Consider the following 23,108-nt stretch of genomic DNA (forward strand, 5'->3'; position numbering starts at 1 on the left):
CTTTCCTAGATAACCTGGTAGCCCAGCTACAATTAGTCAATTTATGCTAGACTGTGCCTCCCGGGTGCTGACTGTGCAGCTAAACAGCCCCAGTGACAAAAGAGACAATTGTCAAGAAAAAAAGCTTACATGATTTTATTTTCTTTAGATCTTCAGAAAGTGTGAATGAATGTAGTACCATGGATCTTTTTTATTTTTAATGGTAGGTGGTCAGATGTCCTCAGAGAAGTACATTATAATGAGGAATTATGAGGAAATGAAGATAGGTAGCTTTCAGTGTTAGTGAATTTTCTTTGACAGAACTAAAGGAGCATCATTCGCAGGTGAGATTGGAACCCAAGCACATTCTATTGAACCTTTCAGTTACAGTGGAGTCTGAGATATCTGGGATCAAGAAGCAGGTTGGAATGCTTGGATTAATCATTATTTTCAGCGTGTCTCCTCCTTGCATGTTGTATTCTTTTCCCCCTTCACCACATGCTGTTTTCATTCATTGTACACCTGTCATTGGCCCTACAGCCCTCAAGTCAGGAACTTTCTCTGGGGTCACGGAGAAGAAGTTTGTGCTATGGAGCTATATGGAAACAAAGGCAAAAGTTGGGGAAGATCAAGTTTGGGTTTTCCTGGGCATGACTCTGATTGTGAACGGTCATCTGGAAAATCTATAATTGTTGGCATCTCCTCTAGATACGGGTCAGTGAAGGAAGTACCTTCATCGGTACTGGGGGATTGAGGGCCCAGGTGGGATAGCTCACGAAATTTTGCACTGGGAGCTGTGAGAGAATCCTGCGTGCTTAGAACTGGAATGCGATAGATAGCTCCTGTTACCTGGAAGGGGAAGTATTTTCCTGGTGGGCCTGTCTTGTTGCAGTGATGTCGGTGGTGATGATGGGGATGAGGATGGTGTCCTGGAGGAGGACAGTGTGGTCCATGATGGTGAGGAGGATGTGGGTGATGTGGCCCGTGATGATGGGGATGACCGTGTGGTCCACGGTGGTGAGGAGGATGTGGGTGATGTGATCCATCAGGAGGGGGAGGAGGAGAACCATGTGGTCCATGGTGGTGAGGAGGATGTGGGTGATGTGGCCCATGATGATGGGGATGACCGTGTGGTCCATGGTGGTGAGGAGGATGTGGGTGATGTGGTCCATGAGGAGGAGGACAGTGGGGTCCATGATGGGGAGGAAGACCATGGGAAGGACCATGTTGTTCATCATCGGGAGAAGGAGAAGGGGACTGCTCTGTTTCATCTTGGGGAAGAGAACTACGTTGTTCATCATAGGGAGAAGGGGTACGACCTAGTTCCTCTTGAGGAGGAGGTGGAGGACCGTGGTGTGGTGGGCGAGGGCGGTTATGTCGTCTACCATGGTAGGGAGGAGATTCTTCGTGACTGTCTTCCTGTTCTCCGTAGAAACCATGGCTATGCTCAGCGTCTTCAGGTTTGGATTGAAAATGTGGTGGGCGTCTGTCCCTGTGGCGATGTCTGTGACCAAAATGATGGTGGGGATGTCTGTGTGGCCCACCCGGGCGTGAGTGTCCGCATCTGTGTCCATGGTGAAGCTGCTGTTTATAAAAACACCAGGGAGAGATGCATTAAGTGAGATGTTAAGAGAAGAGAAGAAAGTGGTGACAGAGAGGTGGGAGTTAATAGGTTTACATTTACAGTTCCAGTGATTTGTAAGGAAAAGAAAAGCTGCATTTTTTTCAGGATATACGAGAAGGAGTAGATGATAAAATGCTGAATTACTGGAAAGCATCTGGAAATACTATACCATAACAAAATGGAATGATCTAACCAACTGAGCAAAATCTGTAGCGGATCAAAGCAAAATAAAAACCACACTGGATTAGCTGTTATAATATACACTGCAATACCGACTATAGAATCACAGAATCATTTAGGTTGGACAAGACCTCTAAGATGGAGTCCAACTGTTAACCCAGCACTGCCAAGCCCACCGCTGAAGCATGTCCCTGAGCACCACAGCTACACCGCCTTTGAATACCTGCAGGGATGGTGACTCAACCTCTTCCCTGGGCAGCCTGTTCCAAAGCCTCACAACCCTTTCAGTGAAGGAATTTTTCCTAATATCCAACCTAAACCTCCCCTGGCACAACCTGAGGCCGTTTCCTCGTCTTATCACCTGGTGCTTGGGAGAAGAGACCGAACACAGAACACATATAATAAAGATCATTTCCCCTCCTCGTGCTTTCTAAAATTCCCTTTGAACTTGTAAATCTCTACTCACTTTAACTAAGGAGTATGATTAGAGCGAAGACACTTTCAGAGGAAGCAGTGGGGACAGCTCGATGCTAATTAATCCTCTGATTGACCTAGTAGTCAAAAGCCAGTCCGTCCTCGCATGCTGCATCACACCCGGGGAGTAATAACGGGGCATAAACAACCTTTGCAACCTTTCTTCTGTCAGGCTGGACTGAGGCTGCAATAGCCTGCATTAGGAAATAGCCAGAGACGTTTCAGTAATTCAGTACATACCCAGGGATGGTAGAGTTCACAGCTTATATCTGTTCCATCGGGACCATCTGAATCACTGGCGATTCGTGCCTTGCAGAATCCCTTTTGCTGAGCAAAACAAAAGAAAAAACAATGCCCATCTGGGTTCAGGTGATGGAGATAATAGAAGCCACTGAAAGGTCAATGTTTTAAAAGTTATGCTACTTCCTTTGATACCTAAGTATGTTTATATAACTTAGATCCTGAGCTTTCTGGCCAATGATACTTGATACAAATGAATAAAATATATTTAATTTTTGAGTGTTCTTGCCTGTGAAGACCACTTCCTCATATGCGTCTAGAGGGCTGCCACACTCTCCAGCTTACTTCTCTTTTGATGTCTGTAAAAATTAGTCGTCTACTAATATCTGCACAGGCTGATTTTTGTTCTTTTCTGTCAAACATCTGTTCAGACTGGGCTACTCAGAAACTTTGCTCAAAGTCCTCGAAACCAGACACTGCATAGCTATGCTGTTTGAGATGAAGCTCAATGTAGAGCTTTTTTCTGTATTTATTTTTGAGAAGAAATTTGTTGTAATCTTTTAGCATTACTTCCCTTAGCATCCCATTTACAGTGACTGTCCAGTCATCATGCATAGAACTGCTCATGCGGAAAGAGCACAGAACTCAAGAAATGATAACAAACGTTGTCATTACAGAAATATCATGATCATTACTATCAATGATAGAAAATAATCTGTGTATGCGTTCTCTGGCAGCTGCTTTATCTTAGTACATGCTAGGGCCATTAGTAGCCTATTATGACCAGTGATTACAAATGGTAATAGCGTTTTACACACACAACAGTGGTGTCAGCACTGAGAACAGAATTCAAAACCTCTGGCTATCTGGCTTGTGCTTCATTCTAGTGAGCTTTTAGTTCTGCCACCAATTTATTCACAATCCTTTCCAGTTTTCTGGAGTATAAGGAGCCAGAAAAGGAAATGGATCTACATAAAAACCCCGTCAGCTCTGCAGGTTTTATTTTTTCCATATTTTTATTTCATTCCTTCCATTTCATTTCTGTGGAATAATTTATTTTGGTTTGTTGCTGCTGCCTAGTACTTTATTTGCTGCTGACTGTCATTGTAAAGGGAAGGTTGGGTGAAGAGAGTACTTTGATAATTATCTGTAGATAGGCCTGAATTATTCCACCCTATGTTCCCCTGCAGCAGAGGAGAAAAAAGTAATCCTGGACTCACTGGGATGGCACAGTACATATATCTCATTCAAAATCTATCAGTCATGTTAGTATAAATGTTTGTTATGAAGATAGCATGAATAATTTGCTAGGGGAATGGCCACAATTTGAAGGTGAAAGCCAGATCCAAAGAGAAGACCTGAGCTCTAGATCTGAAATATGCAACTCCAGTTACATTTGGATTTGAGATTGGCTCCTTAGAGAAGGAGTACCTGTGAAATTGGGATCTGCACTTTGATATGCTGGATTCTGAATTTTGAGTTTGGGTGCATGCTTACAGGAAATGTTTGGAATCATTGTGATAAAATCTTCCTGGTGTTACTCCTTCCATCATTTTTCATTCAAAGACTTTACTCACAGCATGCCAGTTATCCAGAATGTTACAATCCAGTGGCTCCTGTGTCTGTTGCACATCTTTGGAACAGTTGGTCTCCCTTATAGAGAATCCTAAAGTGAGAACTTCATTGGAGTCAGTCTGAAACAGAAGTCAAAGAAAAAGTGTGACAGGTGTTTTTTCTTTTTTCTGTAATTTTAAAAGCAACTATACTCTATACTCATCAAAATCCTGTCTACATCATGCATTCATTACCTGTGCTGTTCAAAAGTTCATACACACATGCGTATTCAGTAAGAAAAATGGATTTGATTATTTATACCTCGCTTTCCTCACTCCTTTATAGGAGTTCCAGGAGATGGTTGCTTTGTTTCGTTGTCTGGCATGTGTGTATTATAAAATCTCTTACAGCCTGTGTTTTTAGGAAGTAGAGTCCTTAGAGTCTTCTCCCTAAATTGAACAGCTGCTCCAATGAAAATGGCAACCACCCCCTTCCAGTGATGGAAGTGCATAGTACTACAGTGCTGATGTTAATTTGGGATGAAATTCTGCCAGTTTCTTTGAGGTTGTTGCTTTCTCTAATGTCAGCAGCATTATTCATAGAGGAGGCATTGCTCCATAAGAACAGAAGGCCTTTGTGATCCTGCTAGAATCCATAAAGAGATGCTTCACTTTAAGTTTCAACTGCAGTAGTAGTTTATTTCAAGTCTGCATTGAAGATGTCCATAGCATGCGTGCACTCAAGTTTCACTGGTTTAACTGAATTTTTACAAGTAGTTGCACATACTCTGTGGTATACTTTTTAATCAAACTTCGTAGTTTCTAGGTGGTACACAGTCTACTGAAATCTAGTGGTACAATCGGGTTTCTCACTGTAGCTAAAGACAGAGAAGTGTGAAGACAAATTAAAACAAAATGGTTTGGGAGAAATCCTGGAATCCAGGCAAATAGAAAACAGCCATGGGCTGAGTGTGAGGAGGGATACGTCCTGCATGGGACAACAGTGCAGAACACTGTTAAGGTTCTGTGCAAAGTTTCTACAGGGAGGTGGGATTGGCACACTGTAATTTGGGCAGGTTCTGGGAACAACATGTATTATGGAAGGGGCCATGGGACCTCATAACAGAGGTGTCCTGAACTGATACACTTGTACAGAACGATCCTGTGCTGTTTAAGTGAAGGTCTCCGGTATCTACCAGCAAGAAATAATGGTGGTGCAAGAGTTAGGCTTCTAAACAACCAAAAGGGAAGCCTTTGTGTCAACATCACTCAGAGATGGAGGAGTTACCAGAGCCAGTAGTTCCCCAGGAGGTACAGCACAGAGACACATTTACCTCCAGTCCTTCAGAGCTCTCAGAGTGCTGCTCTGTTCTGCAGCAGCCAAAATTATTCTGAATGTGTTCCACTTAGTGTTGCACCCATGTGCTAAATATTCTAATAGTAAAAAGTTATCTGGCTTCGTCTGCCAGGATGTATGGCTGTGGTAACACACATGACTGTACATCTTGATGAACTATGGTTCGTAGTAAATAAACTCTTGTATGTTAGAAATTGTTAGGTAAATAGGCATGCAAAATTAAAAATAAATAATATAAAAAAAAATGCACCCAAAGAAGGCAGGCATTTGGAATGCCATCCCACTGCCATGGTTTTCAGCAGATGAGAAATCCTTTTCCTTTCATATGCTTAAATTAAGTTTATAAGACTTTGCAGAAGTAGGACCTTCAATTTTAAGCAGATTACTTATGCTGAGAGGTTACATGCAGTATTTCTGATCCTAAAAGGATTTGAGTTCTGGGCCTATGTTTTTGGATCTGCTCCCAAAATGTCATTTGTAAGTAGTTCGAGGACAAAATGCCACTTACCGTCTTTAAAACCTTTTCAACTTTGAGGACACTGAAGTAGTTTGTGTGGTTGCTCTCGCTGTTGAATTTTTTCAGGGCCTTTGCAGCCGTATTTTTATGTTGCTCAGTGACTTCTAAGACTTCACCTTTTACAAGACAGTCTTTGCACTGTATTAAACTGGGAGGAACTGTAAAAACAGAGAAGTTAGTCATGTTGCAATAGATACTCTAGGGAGTAAAATCTGTGTATGTATCTTTGATGTGACCTCATAAGAAGAAGCTGAAATACCAAGTGTTTCTTTGGAGATGAAATACCTATTTCTCATGCTACAAATACAGGTTTCTCCTGTCATGTGAAAAAAAGACTACCGTGAAAAAGTATATTCTTATACACCTTCTAGCTCGGCTTTAGAATTTAACCCTGAAATGGGCATTCTTTCCAAGTTAATTTTTTTCTGATGCTCATTATCAAGTTTTGGTGGGCTGGAGTGATGATACCATCTGACACCAATAAAGTCAGTTTAGAAGAGCTGGGTACTCTTAATCCTATTACTCATTCTTAACATACCATTGGAGTTATCTAAAATCAGAATTGTGAGCAGATGAGATTGGTTTGAGGTGTGTGTTAGCTTCCAACAGTGGTTCTTTTACCTGGACTTAGTGTACAATTAAATGCATGTAGTTGAGGTTTCTTCAACAGCTGGCTCGTATGCATGATAATCTTACATTGCCCAAAGTCCTGAGGGGGGAAAAGAATATATGACCATAATGTTATTTGCATTGGATTTAATTGGATGTAGTTGATTGTAGAAACGATGCCTCCTCCTAATGTTCAGCATTTCAAAGAATAACAGATGTGGTTGTTAATGGAGTGTTTGATCTAGTACCATTCAAAGATTGTTTTTAGGTACAAGTCTCCAACAAAAGACTTTATTTTAATTTTCAGTTTGCCTGACTGAGGAGACCAGGGAAAACTAATAGAGCCTTCTCAGTCACTCTAAGACTTATTTACAGTGAGATAATAGTAGCTAGCAGGGGAACTTAGGATACTCAAAGGTTATATAAATCTTTATCAAAGAGTGGATGAACCTTTTCTCACATTCATTTTCGCTTAATAAAAAGAGTAAATGACTTCTTTTCTCTTCTCTCCTCATGGCCTTCCTGCTCTGTCCTGTGTGGTAGTATCACCACTCTCCTATTTAAATAAAGTTTGCACAGATAGCTCCCAGCCCAGACTGCATCATTGTACTGAAACAAATAAGGACAAGGACTGCTGTGTACCCTGTGCGTACTGACACTGCTCATCTTTTACATCGTCATGGCACAAACACTACAACATACAACTGACTAGGTATAACACAGGCATTTCTGGCTTATAAACTAGGAATATGAGTTTAAAAAAAAATCATTTCTATTGCCCTTTAGTTGTTAGCAATTTATTCTCAAGTTCTGTTACCAGCAGTGGAAAAATGGAGTATAGCTCCTGTAAGACAACTAATTAAACACAGTTGTGCTTTATTTGATGAGTCACCCCTTTTCCAAACCTTTAGCTGATGTTTTACAACTCTAGAATCCAATAGATGTTACTTTATAGTGAGCCATATTAAAGCCTAGCCTTCACTTAGGGGTGTAGTAGCAAGTGAATTTCTGGGCAGTTCAGGTGAAGATCAAATTAATGCAATATTGACGTATGAATCTGCCTGGGTGCTGTTACTTGCCATGGAATAGACGTCACCGTATTCACAAGACTCCCAATGTCTTCCAGATATTACAGGGCATTCAGTTTCCAGCACATCCAAAGTTAAGAAAAAAATTGATGAATTTCTCTGGAAGAGAAGTACAGATAAAAAATACATATATATTATAATAATTATATATTATATGTATACACACAAGAAGCTTGGTCTGAAAGAAACTTTTTAATAAGTAGGTAAATTTCATCTTTAATGTAGCTTCCCCAGTTCTGTATTGAACTTTTTCTGAGCTGAAAAGGGCAGAATCATAGAACGGTTTAGGCAGGAAGGGATCTTTGGAGGTCATCTTGTGCAGCCACTCATTCAAGGCAAAGCTAAGTTCAAAATTAGATGAAAGTTAGATCAACCTTGTCCAGCTGAGTTCGATATATCATCAAGACAGATGTTCTACAGCCTCTCTGGGCAGTTCCAGTACTTAACTGTTTGCTCTCTGATTTTTTTGTGTGGCCTTATATCGAGTCAGAATTTCCCTTCATGCAGCTTATGGCTGTTACCTCTTAACCTTCTGTAGAGAATCTATGAGAAGAGTCTGTTTCTAACCTGGTGTCCATCACGTGTGGAAAATGTTAACGATGAAAAGTTTTCCTTCCCTCCTGATTTTTACATTGAGCACATTGGTCTCTTAGCAAACCTGTTGTCTAGACAGCCTGTTTGACAACTACATCCACTTCAGATGACCTTAGTGACCAGATGCCGCTTCAGAATTTTGTTTCCTGCCCTGTTTATTCAGGGAGCGATACAACAAAACTGAAATATCTCTGTAAAGTCAGGAACCTTAGCTCTGAAATTCTTCTAGTATGTTTTATTTCTGGAGCAAGTAGGATAGGGAATAATGATTTGACTGCCAGGGTAATGGAATGTGATATTAAGAATTAACTGTGGTCCACAGAAACAGTATGGTATTTGTCTGCGGGGAAAGGAATCTCAATTCACATTTGGAATGAATTATGTAAACTTCAAGCAACCCCTGTATGGACATTCAGAATGAAAACAGACATATTTCATTTTATCATTTAGATAAAATGATGCAAAGCCCTTCACTGTGAATAAGCGTCCTCAGGTTTTATGAAATTTCATCCATTCAGATTCCTCTTTCAGAGTGTTTCTGTATAAACAAGACCTTGGGAAAGAATTCCAGCAGTCTAGTGTAATATTTTTATTAGTAAGTATCCACCACTGTCATGTTAAGCATTAGTTTTGCAGTGTGCATATGGCTTAGCAATGTCTCTATTTTAAAATTAAAGGCTAGGTGATTTGCACAAAGACACATGTGGCAGAAGCAGGAAACCAGAACCGTAGCTCTCCTGGCACCTGTCCTGCCTGCTAGCCACATGGTTGTTCTCTCATAAGGGAGAGTATTTTATTGTATAAATGAGCATCACTATTTTATTTTATAAATCCCAATAATTTGTGATTTCTCTATGCTGGAGAAGACTGTTTGCATCCTAGATGAGCTCTTCAATCATCTGGCTCTTGCATGAAAATCAATTAGTATCACTCCCCATATCCTAGTCTTTGAAAAACAGAATGTTCTGATTTTTTTTTTTTTTTTTGAAAATGTACCTGAAAACTTGTAGCAATCTGGATCTTCAGTCTCTTTTTGAGCTTCTCCTCTTAACAGGCAGTTAGTTTTAAACAGCTCCATCAAAACTAGCTTTTAACTAGCTTTTTTTTTTTTTTTTGGTTGCCGTAGTGAGGTGTGTAATACAGCTCATGAACGTTGCAGACGTGTAGATTGTTGTTGACAACCCAAGCAGTTAAAAGGTAGCCAAGTGTACCAGTAAATTTGTGTTTCCTTGATCTCTTTTATCTAATAGCTAAAGAAATTGTGTGTTCTGTTGCTTTTTTGGCTATTGATTTGCTTTGGCATTTAGGCAGGCAATGATTGAGAAAAGCTCATGTATGCTCTCTAGGAAATAGCAATAGGAAAGAACCTATGAAGTGGGAAATGGATGACTGATGTAGGCTCTCTATCCAGCCCTTCCCCTTTTTGCAGAGTGGTATTTTCATCTCCTGTGTCTTCCTCAACTTTTCTCCATTCTCTGCAGTTACCCAGTAATCTCCAAAATTAAGATCAAAACAAAATACCTGTCATGAAGTATACATTGATCTAGTTCATGTTAAACATTCACAGATTGAAGAAACCCTCTGAGTATAAATTACGAACATAACATTTGAGACCTGACAACAGAGCAGACAGATTAATTTCCAGTATTATATAAAGCTGTTCAGAGCATCTCCTATGCTAACATCTGGTCAGCCAAGGAAATAGAGGGCAGTCAGCGTCCTTTGAAATCAAGCTTACACACAATAAATCATGCACAAATTAATACTGTGATAGCATAAATCACAGCTGATTCATTGAATTACATCAGCATTGCTCTGTTAAAAACAATAATTATCAGCTTTTAATGATCTGTCTCATTATTTTAAAATCACCGTCCTGTATAAATCAGCTTTTTAATTGATACTTACTGTACGTAGCTCGTGTGCATCAGCAACACGGAACAAACCGAAAACATAACCTTCTCTGCGATGTCTGTTGACCAAATCCAGGGCCACTCCTGCATCTGCTTCGGCGGTCTTGCAGTCTGTAGGTGTAAGGCGTGTTTTGGTTTGGGCATTATAGCACTGCAGTAGCGTTAGGAAAAAAAATGAAGTTAGATAGAGCATTTTGTTTGTGGTGTTAGGTCACCACTGCCCGTGCCCTGATAAAGCCAGTATTCTGCTTTACATCAGAGTGGTCTGCAGAAGTTGTAAATGAATGCTAAAAGGGCATGGTTTTATATAAATTTAAGTGTTGTGTCACAAGGCTATTACCTTGGCCCTGGATTAATGTTTACAAACAGTAAGTAAATGATTACATAGTGATTGAGCAGATTTTGAGAAAAGTAGTCCTTACAGTGCTTTCTGGACCATTCATCAAAGGGAGTATGTTTGTGATTCTTTAAGCAGGCATTGTGCAATTGTGTTTTACTATGAAGAATATTTAGCTTCTAACAACATGCTGATGAGCCTCTAAGTAGGATGGTCCAGTTTATGTGTGCAGGTATTATGCAATCTTGGTTTCTTGTTTACCATGAAAATAGCTGAAATACAAATACGCTGAGATATTTGTGGTAATATTATGGCTATATCTGTATCCTTGTTGTTGCAGGTCCTTAATGAGGAGAGAACCAGTGAAAGGGAAACAAGAAGGTCACTCAGATTTGGAGAAGGGTTTTAGCCCAATGTGCCCTTGCAAGCAGGTGGTCTATAGCCTCTATGTAAGTACCTGCTACTCCTCCAGGTTGGGAAAATTTTGAGCAGACTTTCATCAGCTTTACATCTTTTCAGAACAGCACACAGAATAGGATTGACTGGCTTAATACCAACACAATTGAGGCATGGCATGAAGTGATATAAATCTAACTTTGCACTCAGTCTAAGTAGTTTTATGTGTTCTTTGGCTGTAGTAGCTTTCAAAAGACTTACTTAGGGAATTGCTGATTTTTTAGTATTTATTAAAATGATTCAGTGCATAGTAATATTCATAGCTTTTGCAGGATATCTCAGTATTCTCTGCGAAACAGAAAGGAGAAGATATTGTCTTGTTTTATTCAAAATGTTTTATTTAGGATAGCTCAAGACTTTCTTATATGGTAGTAATGACACTGTCAGGGAGTGGCTAAGGTTTCAGTACAAAATTCAACCTCTGAATAAGAAAATACAAAAAGTCAACGTAAGCCCAAAATGACAAAGTCAGATTCAGATCAATTTTCCAAATCCAGATTGGTGTGAGAGATTGGATCAGCTTCTTACAGAAAAAGGTGCTACCTGCATAATTGACTTGGGTTTACATGTTTGACTTTGAAGGGTTTTTTTTGACTTATTTTTGTGAAAAACACTAAGAAATATTGTGGGCAATCACACTTAACCCTCATTACATTAATTCTTATTCAATGAAAGCCAACTGTTAGCATGTCTGTCATCTGAGAAATCACATTCAAAAATGCCCAGAGCCAAAGCAGTGGCATTCCTTTATAGTTAGTTCGGAATTCACTTACTAGTTCTCTGGTAGTATATAAGCCAAATGTGGTATCTTATAATATGATGGTGATGTGCACCTAACACTGGTGTGAATCAGCGTAAAACAGATAAAAATAGTATGTCTCTATGTAGTAGTAGTAAACTTCCGGAACTCTTTGCCACAGAACGATGTGGAGACAAACAATATCAGCAGGGTCAGAACTGGTTTAGAAAAGTTCACGGACACACTTCCCACACATGGACAGCAGGTCCATGCTCCAACAGCATGGACCAAAAAAGTTCCAAAAGTTCTTGGAAAGCTGATACAAGTGGATACTAGGTCTAAGCAGAGAAGTACTCTTTAAAATCCCTAGTACAATGATTCTGGATACTAGAAATGTAGAAGGGGAATGGATTGCAGAAGGGGGGGGGCAGGCTTATATGCTTCTCCTAACCATAATCATTTTGCCACAGTGAGAAAGAAATACTGGGTTGGATCAACCACTCTTCTGATGCAGTAGGGTATTTCTTCTGTTTATGTCTTTATAATATTTCATTATAATAATTCAGAATTTCTTCTGGAGGGTTGAAAAAAAAAAAGGTGAAATAAATGCTGTGTAAATAATCAAAGACGTGTAAAATACATCTCATCAGTTAAAAATAATATTCACATCATTACTGTGTTCCAAATCCCACCCCCATTCATTACTTACAATGCTGTTTAATTTTTCAAATGGGCAGTCATATTGAAGAAAGGCATCAAATTAGGTAATTTATAACATAATTCCCTGAGTCATCTATTGTTTAAAGATTGTTTGTTCTTTTTTTCCTCTTCTTGTTCTGTGCTGTTCACTGTGACACCAATCATTTTCTTGACAGGGGCTCATGTATTTTTTATGGATGAAATAGAAACACTATGAACAAACAGTAGAAAATGTACAATTCTTGCAAAATTAACTGCAGAAGTAAAAGTAAGATTATGTTCAAACTATGGAGTTTCGTCCTTGATTTCTTTGGGAAATAAATAGGATTAATTATAAGGTTATATAATAAAATACAATGGAATATGTATCGTATAATAATATGAATTGTATAATAAGATGATGTGATATGTTATAATGTTATATATAATATTTATATAGTTATAATAAGGGTAATTATAAGAGACTGACCTATAAGGTAATAAAAAAAAAAAAACACTAGCTTTTAATGCTAAACAGTGTGGAAGTCCTATTCCCTGTTTATACACTGTTATGTAGAGTGTAACTGTGTAAGGGCCCTGAGAGCATCCCTATCCCACAGGTTTGGCTGCTGGGGATCAGGGTCAGCACAGTGAGAGCACAGCCTGGGCTGTTCCAAAGAGAACTGAGAACTCCAAAGATGAAGATTGTGATAAGCAATTTATTTATTTAAAGATGTTACATAAGTGGGAAGACCACGTAGCCACTTTGTGGCAGGTGGTTAAGGGGACTGGCTGCTGCCTAGACGTTGGCAGGCTTTCTAGTCAGCAAAGGATGTAGGATGGAGTTTTTCTCCTTTGCTTCTCCTGGGCATGATTCTGAGAGAGAAAGTTCTTCGGGGAAGGGGAGAATAATTGGTGCAGTGACTGGTTTCGTCAAGTCTGGTTTGTCTCCTTGAGTCTTTTCTCCATCAGGGGCTGGCAGACTGGATGTAGATCCTACAGCCGTAGGTGGAACTGGCTTTCTATTTTCATGTTCTTTTTGACTTTCAGGTAGGTTATAGGGAGAGATATCCTCAGTTGAAGGAGGAAGAATTTTAACCCAGCCCACTGTTTTTTCTAGATGTAAGGAGAAAGGATTGGTTTCTGAAGGGGAAGCTAGTTGTTGATTCTGACTGGATTCTCCAGGTTGCTGGTTAGTTTGTTGGTTTTCTTCTTCAGTGACAGGATCCTGAAAAACAGGCAATAAACATCACTTATATTGAAGCTGTTACAATTTTTTTTTTTTTTCAGATATGAAGGTCACCCTTCATACTAAGGATCTGCTGCATTTCTAGTCTTCAGAGACCAGCTGCAGAACAGAAGCTCCAAGGATAGACCGATGAAACTACCTCTTATGAATCCTAGGTAACTGCACAGTTATTACACTTTGTATTCCCTTTGCTATTTATTACGATTTCTTTGTTGAGCGTTCTAAACACAGTCTGTGTGATTGACTCTACACTTATTCTCTTACCTTTTTATCCACCTAGCAACAGTCTGCTTTATCACAAGAGAGATTTCTTCCTGATTTGGCCTTTTCACTTTCTCAAAGCCCATATCTTTGTGAATAAGAAAACTTAAAAATGGCTGGGCTTTCAAGAGTTCGATTCTTGTTTTCCAAAGGAGTGTTAGTCTTACAATATTAAGATTAGATTAAGAAATACCTGAGGACTGTAGATTTCACAAGATACTGTGACAGACTGTTTGTCTTCCAAGTCGCCTTTTACTACAGAGCCTTTGCAGAAACCCATTTTCTGGAAGAAGAAAATGCAAGTATTATTTTCACATTGTAGCACTGATATTGAGCTCTTATCTTGTAAAATAGATGATTAAGAAAGGCTGAGTAGTTATAGCTTCTACATGTATTTGAAGGGATAAGCAGCTTGGGCACTTTTATTTTGGGATTGGCAAGCTTACGAAGAAAGGCAGCATTTGAAAAAGGCTTTGTGTTTGCAAAGGAGGGCTAGGTAGCACAAGAGTGAAAATGAGCTGGCTACTTAAGATCCAACTACAACAGCATGCTTAAGTTGTGTGCTAGCAAAATATCCCCATTTAGGCAAGGTGTAATAGAACATAATGATATTTCTTAGGCAAAAACAATTTCAAATCATACAAGTGGAAGAATCCATGACAAGACGTTTCTTCTAACAACTATATATTTGCTGGGCTGTAAGTAACATGTCTGGGATCTCAGTTGAGATGGGACTTGAAATAGAATCTCTTGTCAGCATGTCCGTTTAGTCTTTCAGTTTCTCTTATGTTTGTTTGTTTGTTTGTTTGTTTGTTTACTTATTTTCTGTAGTTCCTAAATGTTTTCCCTAGCTAACTCAATTGTAGTGTGGAGAGGCTCTTTATACATTGCTTGCAATTCTTTGTCTGTATCAGTTTATTTGGAAGAAAGCCTTAAGAATGTTTCTTTTGTAAAGCTACCCACATTTCTGGACAGTGTTTTTTGTTTGGTTGTTGTTGTTTTTTTCTTTGTTCATGGACTTCTAGGTAAGAATTTGGAGCTTTTACTGAAATGTTTTTTCTATTCTAAAGTAATTTGTATACATGCGAGCTGAAGCTACAACCCATAGAAAGATCTGTGGGGTGTGATTCTTGTCAGCAGAGAACCAAAGCAACAGGACAAGTATTTGCCAAGGAACCATATTATCTGAAAAACAGTTGTGTATACTTACAGCTAATTCAGATGGAAGAGGCTTGCACTTGGAGATGTCAGCAATCGAGTCACTTTTGGAGCAGGATGTCTCCTGAATTACAAACTCTACAAAATATGCTGGACCGATGACCCACTGTTAATAAGAAACCAGTTTGAATTAGCCCTTGTGCATCTGTCAAGAAGGAGAAAACGTCCTACAGCCCTTGAAATGGATGTAAAACTCCTGCTAAGTGTGGAAGGAGCAGGTTATATTTGGGGTATTGCTGTTAGCTGTATTACAGGAGAATGATTTTTGCCAGTGCTACCTTATTGCCTGGTTATTTTTTACTTCTTACATATGCCCAATCCTAATGACTCACTTTAGCTATAGTTCAAACAAGTTTGGTTTTCATAAGAAGTATGCACCCACATAGAACTATATATCCAGAGACTCAGTTCAGTATCTTGTTGATCATTTCAGGCTGCTTTAATGAAGAAGATCGCTTTTTCCACACCTGAAATATAGGTACCCCTGGGTTTGAAAATGGGAGCAATTAAATACTGCACTTTACCTAACCGTTTGAGACAGAGTGAAATCCACCTTGCTATCTATACATAATGAGTTTTAGAGAGACTGGATATTACTGTAGTAAACAGTATTTAGCCAGGTGATCGCTAATTCTCTGTTAGCCTAAAATTAATTTTCAACCATGCTTTAACTCATTTAGTGTATCACAGGTATGTGTTAGAAGGAGTGACTGTGCTTTATTAAGTACTTTCTAATTGGGAGTCATTAATTCAGTGGAAAAAAGAGCTCACAGTGAAGCTTTGCTAAACTTTGGAACACAAATCTGTATCTTCAGCTTTGTGAAAAAGCTGTTCTTTTTGCGACAGATGGAGTCAGAGGCTTAGATTAATGCAGATTTCCCAGAATTCTCCATGGGAGTAATCTCTGTACTAAACATATACAACTTCTACACAGTCTGTGAAACATAACAAATCATAGGAAGTATAAGAGGTTTCCTACTTCCTGAAGGCTAAAGCAGGTCATATGAGCTTTGGCTTACCTGCATTGAAGCTCTTGTGACATTGAGGACAGAGAAATAATGAGTTTGTTCACTCTCTTCATTGAACTTGCCAAGGCTTTGAACAGCAGCCTCCAAATATTTGGGCTCAGTTGGACAGTCATCAACTGGGCAGTCAGGACATACTGCCCAAATATATCTGGGTGGAACTTTTTATTCAAACAAAACAATGTCATTAAGGAGAAGAACCGTAGAGCATGTTGACAGTGTAGGTCACTCCAAACACATCTGTGCCCCCAACCCAGCCCGCTTACCCTCCTGTCTCCTGGAGTAACAATATGTGGTTGGATTCATTTAACACTTTTGAATCTTTATTAACGTGCAGACCCATAAAAATGTTGTGATGCAGGCAGAGACACTGCATAAAAAAGCTGAACCTACTGACAGTAAGAACAGGCTTGCTGTTCTAGCCTGCCCTTCGCAAACCCATAAAAATGCTTTCTGGACCAGAGGGTAAAAGCCCACATAGAAGCTCTGCAGGGTTTCCCAGAGCTGAAAACAGTTATTCTCTGCACTGCTTTGTGCTGCAGGACTGCACTGGTCTTATGATCACTGACCTGAGAAAATTAGGTCGGTTGAAAGCTAATGGAAATGCTGTGCTGCCATAATCACAATTAAAATTTAAACTATTGCTATATGGCAAACTATTTTTCTAGTCCTTTTTTAAAGTGATCGTATTAAATAAAGATGTACCTGGCTGTAGAACGCACTCATAAGTATTCAGATGAGCAATTTTTCTTGACTGATTAATGTAGATAATTGCTTTACATTGACCATAAACCTAAAGCAATATAAACACGTAGAAACAATAAATATTGCAGCCCTTGCAATGATCATCTAGTACCCAGACAGCAAGCGGTTAGTTTTCTTCTTACAGTCATGAAATTATTTTCAAAAAGAAAGTTGTGTTATTACTCAAATGGGAATGGAGCACATTTCTCTTCTGAATAACCCCATTAGAAATAAAAGCCCAGGTCTTCCCCTGGTGTCAGCATAATTCTGAGTAATCCTGGTGCAGTGCTTGACTGCAGGAGGGCTATGCAGAGCCACTCTTCTGGCAGCTGAGAGCTGCCCAAGTGCCACAGAGTGCTTTTCTAGGCAGCCCCCCACACCAGTAGCTGGGTCAACATACTGAACCCAGACAACCTAAAGCTGGGGACCAGTCCGGAGTGTCTGGAACCAGTCACCTGTCTTCCGGCTTTCCCCTTTTCCCTGTGAAGCAAGAAAGAGTGAAGCTAAACCAGCTTGTGGCACAGTAATGCCACCCCTGCACACCAAGTAACTCTGATTTTATGACAAAAAAAATGATGGCCTATTAATATCCATTGTGTCTTTGTGTTTGAAAACGTGTGTCCTCCAAGTGCTTCTTAAATATTGCCATATGAATAATCAAGGCCTCTCAGACATATATTTCTAGGCTTCATAGAAGCCATTTTGACCATATGTTCTTTGCGCCCTTTGCTGCTGAAAGTGCTGTAAGTGGAAGTGAGCTGAATTATTTTGTTCTTCCATTTTATTTATTTTTTTTATAGTTTAAAAATGGTAACTGACTTTAGAAGCAGTCTAGGACAATTTAATTACAGCAACTTTTTTTTTTTTTCTTTTTCCATATGCAAGGCATCTTCTAGTCAACCTGTCAACCTCCATTCTTTAAGTTTATTTTTCACTTGTTCAGGATCATTTTGGTCACTGGTAGCAACAGTCTTATATCAGTTTCTTTCTTCGCAACTCATTTTGCTGGACTTTCTTTTTAGTACAATTTTTGCAAAGTTATTGGAATAAAAGTAGAATTAAAGTACATAAAAATCACATTATATGAAGGTGAGTTTCTTTTATTTATTTCTTGACAGTCTGTTGTCAAAACAAAATATTAACAGGTTTGCTGTAAAAAGTAAACCACAGTGTCCTATCATAGCTATTTAGATATATCTGCTTATTAGTTCTGGTCAAAAAGTAACTTGCAATTCTCATTTTATAGAATATATCTTACTATTCTAAAAATAGGTTAGATAGTACAAAGGAAAACTCTGAACCTTAAAAATGAGTTTTCTAACTAAGCTCTGCTGCCTACTGAAAGTGCTTGTGCGGGGATTTTCTTGTCATCAGTACTACCTGAGTAATTCTCATACCTGAGATTAAATATGAAATAAAATTCTTACAGTTTCATGAGCAGGTCTGGCTGTGCAGTCCTTCCACAATTTTTTGCTGAGTACATGGCATTTGGTATCTACTACATCCAAAATGAGGTAGAAGACAGAACCAGTGATCTCCTGAGCACAAAAAAAGAAAGGGTCATATCCCAGTTTTGTACAGAATGAGGTAAGAAGGAATCAAAGGGAGAGTTGGAAAAACACAAAACACACAGGTTAGGCACACAAAATCTTGAGAACTGAACAATGTGTGGGACAAATTCTCAATGGAGGCAAATCAGGAGTGTCAGGTCCTGTGAGAATGGGCTTGGTCACACCTGAAAGAAGAAACAGTCTTTTAGAGTCAGTTTATCCCTCTGATTCTCAGACCAACCAGAACCCAAGAACAAGAACTAAATGTGGTGATGTTTTCATTGTCAACTGCATTTTTATGATTAGATTTGAAAGGCGGGCTAGTTTGCCTGCATTAAGAATACGTCAATAATTACTACAAATAATAATAAACTGCTGACATGGAACATTCCCAGTAGGCATTAGAAATAGAAAGCTCTTATTTTTTGGAGTAGTGTCTTCTTCAAGTATGAATGCTTTGCACTGCAAAGAGACAATGACTGTGATGATGCAGATGATCTAAATGTTCTCTCAGATACCAGAAAGTGCTATGAGGCACCTTGCATATACACATGGATGTTCCAGACTCACTCAAATCTTCAGTCCAGTGATTGTTTTCTGAACCAGTGCTTAAGTCCACTGAAACCTTTATTCAGTTCACTGCAGCGCAGGTGCAAAAAGCAATTAGGGCTTAAGATCTGGGCAAACATGTTTCCATGGGGAGGGGACAAGGAAAGATTAAAAGTACACCACAATATATATAGCAATTACATGATCTAGTACTGAGGAATAAAATGCTACATGGTGCAACTCCTGGTTCAGCTTATTAGGATCATGTTTTATTTTCTGCAGTGGAAAGCTGGAAAGTGACCAGCTGTCATTTATACAACTAAAGAATGTACACGTGAGTGTTACGTGCATGTTCAGACTGAGACTATCTCTTTGTTAAAGAGGGGGATAAAACAAAATAAATGAGAGGAGCATTCATTCTTTTGTGGTTGATTTCACTAGTTTATGGAGAAAAGAAAACACTTGATGGTGTAAGAGCCTTGTAGAAGTCTGGGGTTTGTATCCATACCATTTTGACTTCAGTTTTGATTTCTTTTTGACAGTCTAAAAGTCTTGAAAAGATCAAAAGCTATTTAGGCAAAGAGTGAAGCTGAGGTGCAGCAGCACTGTGTACAGTTGCATGGCAGTATCCCCACACCTGGCTGTATAGGTCCTTCTCTGGAAGGAAGAAACCATAATTTTCTGTTTACATACAGTGCACCTAAGTGCCATGATCTTGGTCTCCTTACCACGATCATGGTCTCCTTAAGGTTTTGGCTAATATAGGTTAAATTGGTAAACTGAAAGGAAGACTTATCAAAAAGTCGTTGCCATTTACTGAAAGTGTAATTATTTTTGAGTACTGCAGCATTCATTTCAAGATGTAACTTTAAATATATCCTCTATGAGGAAAAAACAAACATACAAACAAACAAAAAAAACATTATTAAGGCTATCCCTACATTAGCAATGAGAAAGTAATAGCCAAGGAAAGTGGTGTCTTTAAGGAGTCCCAAAGTTGGGATTGGTGACTTGAGCTTTCAGACTGGTCTTTTGGGTATTCTGGAGGTAAAAGCACGCAGGTCACATTAAAGAAATGTTCTTACAATCAAATATGTTTGACATTAGATGGATTTACTCCAGTGAATCATGAAGACTGATTGAAAAGCTTGGTGATTGTGGAAGTATTAAATGCAGCCAGGGTGGACCAAACTGTATTTCCTGTTTCCTGTAGCTCTCTTGTTTAATACCAGCTCTAATATGCTGGTTATTATGAGGTTATTATAAAATCTACACATCTTTTTGTCTACCTGCTTCAGTATGTATCATCCTCTACTGGGGAAAGGATAATTTGGGGTTTATTCAGAGCTCAGCAGTTCTCTGAAGGTTTCATTATCCTTATTTTAATTTTCATAAAAAGACCGTTATGCAAGGGCCTTTTGATTTCTGCTTAGTATTGAATAAAAACTTATGTCGTCTCTGCATTGACAAAAAGATCCCTTCTGATACTGCTGATGCTAGTGTTGCCGCCGCCACGTGTGCTGGGAAGCCTTGGAGCCAGAAGAGATTTGGCAGCAGCGCAGCGTTGCCTTTGTGGCAGGGAGTTCTGGTGCAAGGGAAAGAAATGGAGCATTCTGGCGTGATTTGTAATTTTGGTTAAGTGTCTGTCATTGAAGTTAATCATGAGTATCTTGTATGAAAGAAAAGCTCTGTCCTACTTACATATAAGTTAATAGCAGATGGCTTATTAGTTTCAATTAGAGCAAAACTGAACCACAAGTTGCTTAAGGGCAGATTAGAATTCGAAGTCATTTTGAAAATGCTTTTATCTTAAGTAAAAAAAAAAAAAAAAAAAAAAAAAAAAAAAAAAAAAAAGACTGATAAAAAAAAGAAAAAAAGATTTCTTGATTTTTTTTTGAGGGGCATAGAAGGTTGCATAAAGTTGTTACTCTCCGTAATTATCCCTGACATAGCTGACTGCTTATTATGTATTGTGTTCAGCTGCAGCAAAAATGTGACAAAGGGCTTAGATTGTCTAGTGTGCTATTACACAGTGTCTCGAAACACCTAATTTGTAGGATAAGCATATTAGATGAAAAAAATAAGAATAAGAGTAAATTAAACTCCCATGGAAACAAAGAACAAGCTAGGCCCTAAGGAGGTAAGTTAAGACTCTAGGGAATTAAGTAACAGACCAAATAGACAAATAAGGCACAGAGCTGTCTGGTGCTGAGATAGCCTTGGCACAGGTGAAGGGAGAAGCAAGGAGATGAGTCAAGTGGTTTGCAGCATGGCTGCACCCAGCATGCTGCAGCCTCGGTGGCCATAGGGTTGTTCTAATTACTGTCAGTAGCAAATAACCCCGACAGGGTACCTTTCGCTAGGGGCTGACATGACAGACTGAGTTCTGGCCACGTGCTGGGCTCCCCTGTTGGTACGCCCTTGGTGCTAGGGCTGGTGAGGTGCCCAGCTCCGTGGCTGGTGGTGTGGCTGCTGGGCCAACTCGCGGGGAGTTGTCCTACGTGGCAAAAACTCTCCAGAGACCTGATCCACTTGCTTTGTTCTGTCACCTGAGCAAAGCAAGAGGGAGAACAGAGAGCAAGGTGTGTATCTTTAGCTGTGAGATCACGCATTGCTGGAGGTCACAGCATGTCTGCAGAAACCATGTCCTTGTGAGAGCAGCAGGTTGTAGTGTCATGTCCTTACCGGTACAGATCTTTAAGCATCTGGCAGTAAGCCTCGGTTTCTTTTAGGGTTCAGAACTCTTTGCCCTTCGGATAAGTTTACCAGAAGGGAGCAAGCATGGTAAGGAATGTTATCGGTGTGCTTGCACTGTGCCTTACGACTTTGTGCCTTTGTCTCAGGTTGTCCCTTGCTAGTGCCATTCAGCTTTTGTAACATTAATTAGTAATAAACTAAGTGCGCATAGGGAAGGAAGATATTTGAGGCTATGAGAGTGATATTCCACAGGTATTCCCTTTGTAATTTTTGTACTTGAGCTAGTTCTGAATTTCTTCTGTGGAGCGAGTCGTCATTTAGAAAACTGTGAAGGAATTCCCTGGTCCCGAGCTGGATGCGTTGTGGTGGAGCTCAGCTGCCTAGCAAGGTAAAACCACCACAGCCTGTTAGTGCTCACATCCTTTGTGCAAAATGTGCAGTGACTGGATAGCCTTTGCACTCCAACTGCACAAGGCAGTGGGAGGAGGTGTGGGAGGAAGGTGAATATGAAACTAAATCGGAGTAATGGTGTTTCATACCCAATTTGAACCAATGCCTGGAGCTATACCAGGGGCAGGCAGCAGAGAATCATGCCTGAGCTTTGCTCTCTAATTGCCCACAGCGGTGATGAAATTGTTTCTAGTCATCTGTGCATAAAGTTGGCATTGCCCCTGGAGTCCTGTGAAGGTAAATTTACATTTGCCTTTTGAAATATTTCCTAGTTCAAATAACTACTGCTAGGGAATGGTGATAGACGCAGGGCTCTTCGGGACAGAAACAGATAGAGAGCAAGCAAATAACTCACCTGAGGATGTTCTCTGACACTGAAGATGCGATAGAGGCGGAGGATGTAGCCCTCTCTTCGGTCAGCATTGATCTGGCGAAGGGCCAGATCTGCCGCCTCCTCTACTGCGGTGTCATCACAGGTGGGGGACAGCAGTGCGCTTGGCACTCTGCTGGCAGGAGGAGAGGCAGCCCAGGAGCAAAGCCCCTGTATGCTAAAGAGCACTGAAATAAGTAAAAACATTCTTCTTGGGAATCCGGTGCAGCAGATCAGAACGGTAGGCTGGGATGGAGGAGCTGTGTGAAATAGCAGAGTTTTGTAACAGAGCCCCGTCCCTTTATAAACTCGGGTCCCTCTTTGGGTACTGACCATCACCTTTAAACCTACAGAGACAACTGCAAACACTAAGTCAATGATTACAAAGTTTTATGAAAGTGTTGTAGCTCCCTCTGAGACCAGAGAGCGCTTTCTCCTTTGGGCTTTACATCTCTAATTTAGACTATGTTGGGCAGACCATATAACTTTGACCTCATCACAAAGCACAAGAATATACACAAAAAGCTGCTTTCTTAAGCAGCCAGCATTGCTTAAATAAACCTACACTGAGGACAGCTCTGGCTCAAGCTCTGTTATGTCAAAAATCCAGTTTTTCTCCCAAGTAAGACGATGACAAAGATCTTGATGATTTGAATG

At 39.7% G+C, this 23,108-nt stretch overlaps 2 protein-coding genes and 1 long non-coding RNA gene across 3 annotated transcripts in view; 1 reads left to right on the forward strand and 2 right to left on the reverse strand.

Moving 5' to 3' along the window:
• Positions 1-120: 120 nt before the first annotated feature.
• On the reverse strand, positions 121-10,414 carry HRG (histidine rich glycoprotein). Its single transcript, XM_068691814.1, has 7 exons — positions 10,124-10,414; positions 7,613-7,720; positions 6,546-6,633; positions 5,916-6,082; positions 4,075-4,191; positions 2,498-2,584; positions 121-1,563 (listed from the first exon to the last, which is right to left on the reverse strand). Exons 1-7 carry the CDS (start codon positions 10,319-10,321, stop codon positions 547-549), a joined length of 1,782 nt encoding a protein of 593 aa, XP_068547915.1. The 5' UTR covers positions 10,322-10,414; the 3' UTR covers positions 121-546.
• A 159-nt stretch (positions 10,415-10,573) lies between these two features.
• Positions 10,574-23,108, forward strand: part of LOC137860954 (uncharacterized) — a 74,485-nt gene continuing 61,950 nt past the window's right edge. Inside the window, exons 1-3 of the long non-coding RNA XR_011099275.1 lie at positions 10,574-10,697; positions 10,806-10,914; positions 13,629-13,742. This is a non-coding gene — a long non-coding RNA (uncharacterized lncRNA). The remainder of the gene's footprint in view (positions 10,698-10,805; positions 10,915-13,628; positions 13,743-23,108) is intronic.
• Positions 13,038-22,758, reverse strand: FETUB (fetuin B). The gene is made up of 7 exons (XM_068691820.1): positions 22,437-22,758; positions 18,263-18,373; positions 16,797-16,884; positions 16,086-16,252; positions 15,059-15,172; positions 14,042-14,131; positions 13,038-13,566 (listed from the first exon to the last, which is right to left on the reverse strand). Exons 1-7 carry the CDS (start codon positions 22,656-22,658, stop codon positions 13,138-13,140), a joined length of 1,221 nt encoding a protein of 406 aa, XP_068547921.1. The 5' UTR covers positions 22,659-22,758; the 3' UTR covers positions 13,038-13,137.

Source organism: Anas acuta, chromosome 9, assembly GCF_963932015.1.
Source record: "Anas acuta chromosome 9, bAnaAcu1.1, whole genome shotgun sequence".
Lineage (NCBI taxonomy): Eukaryota > Metazoa > Chordata > Aves > Anseriformes > Anatidae > Anas > Anas acuta.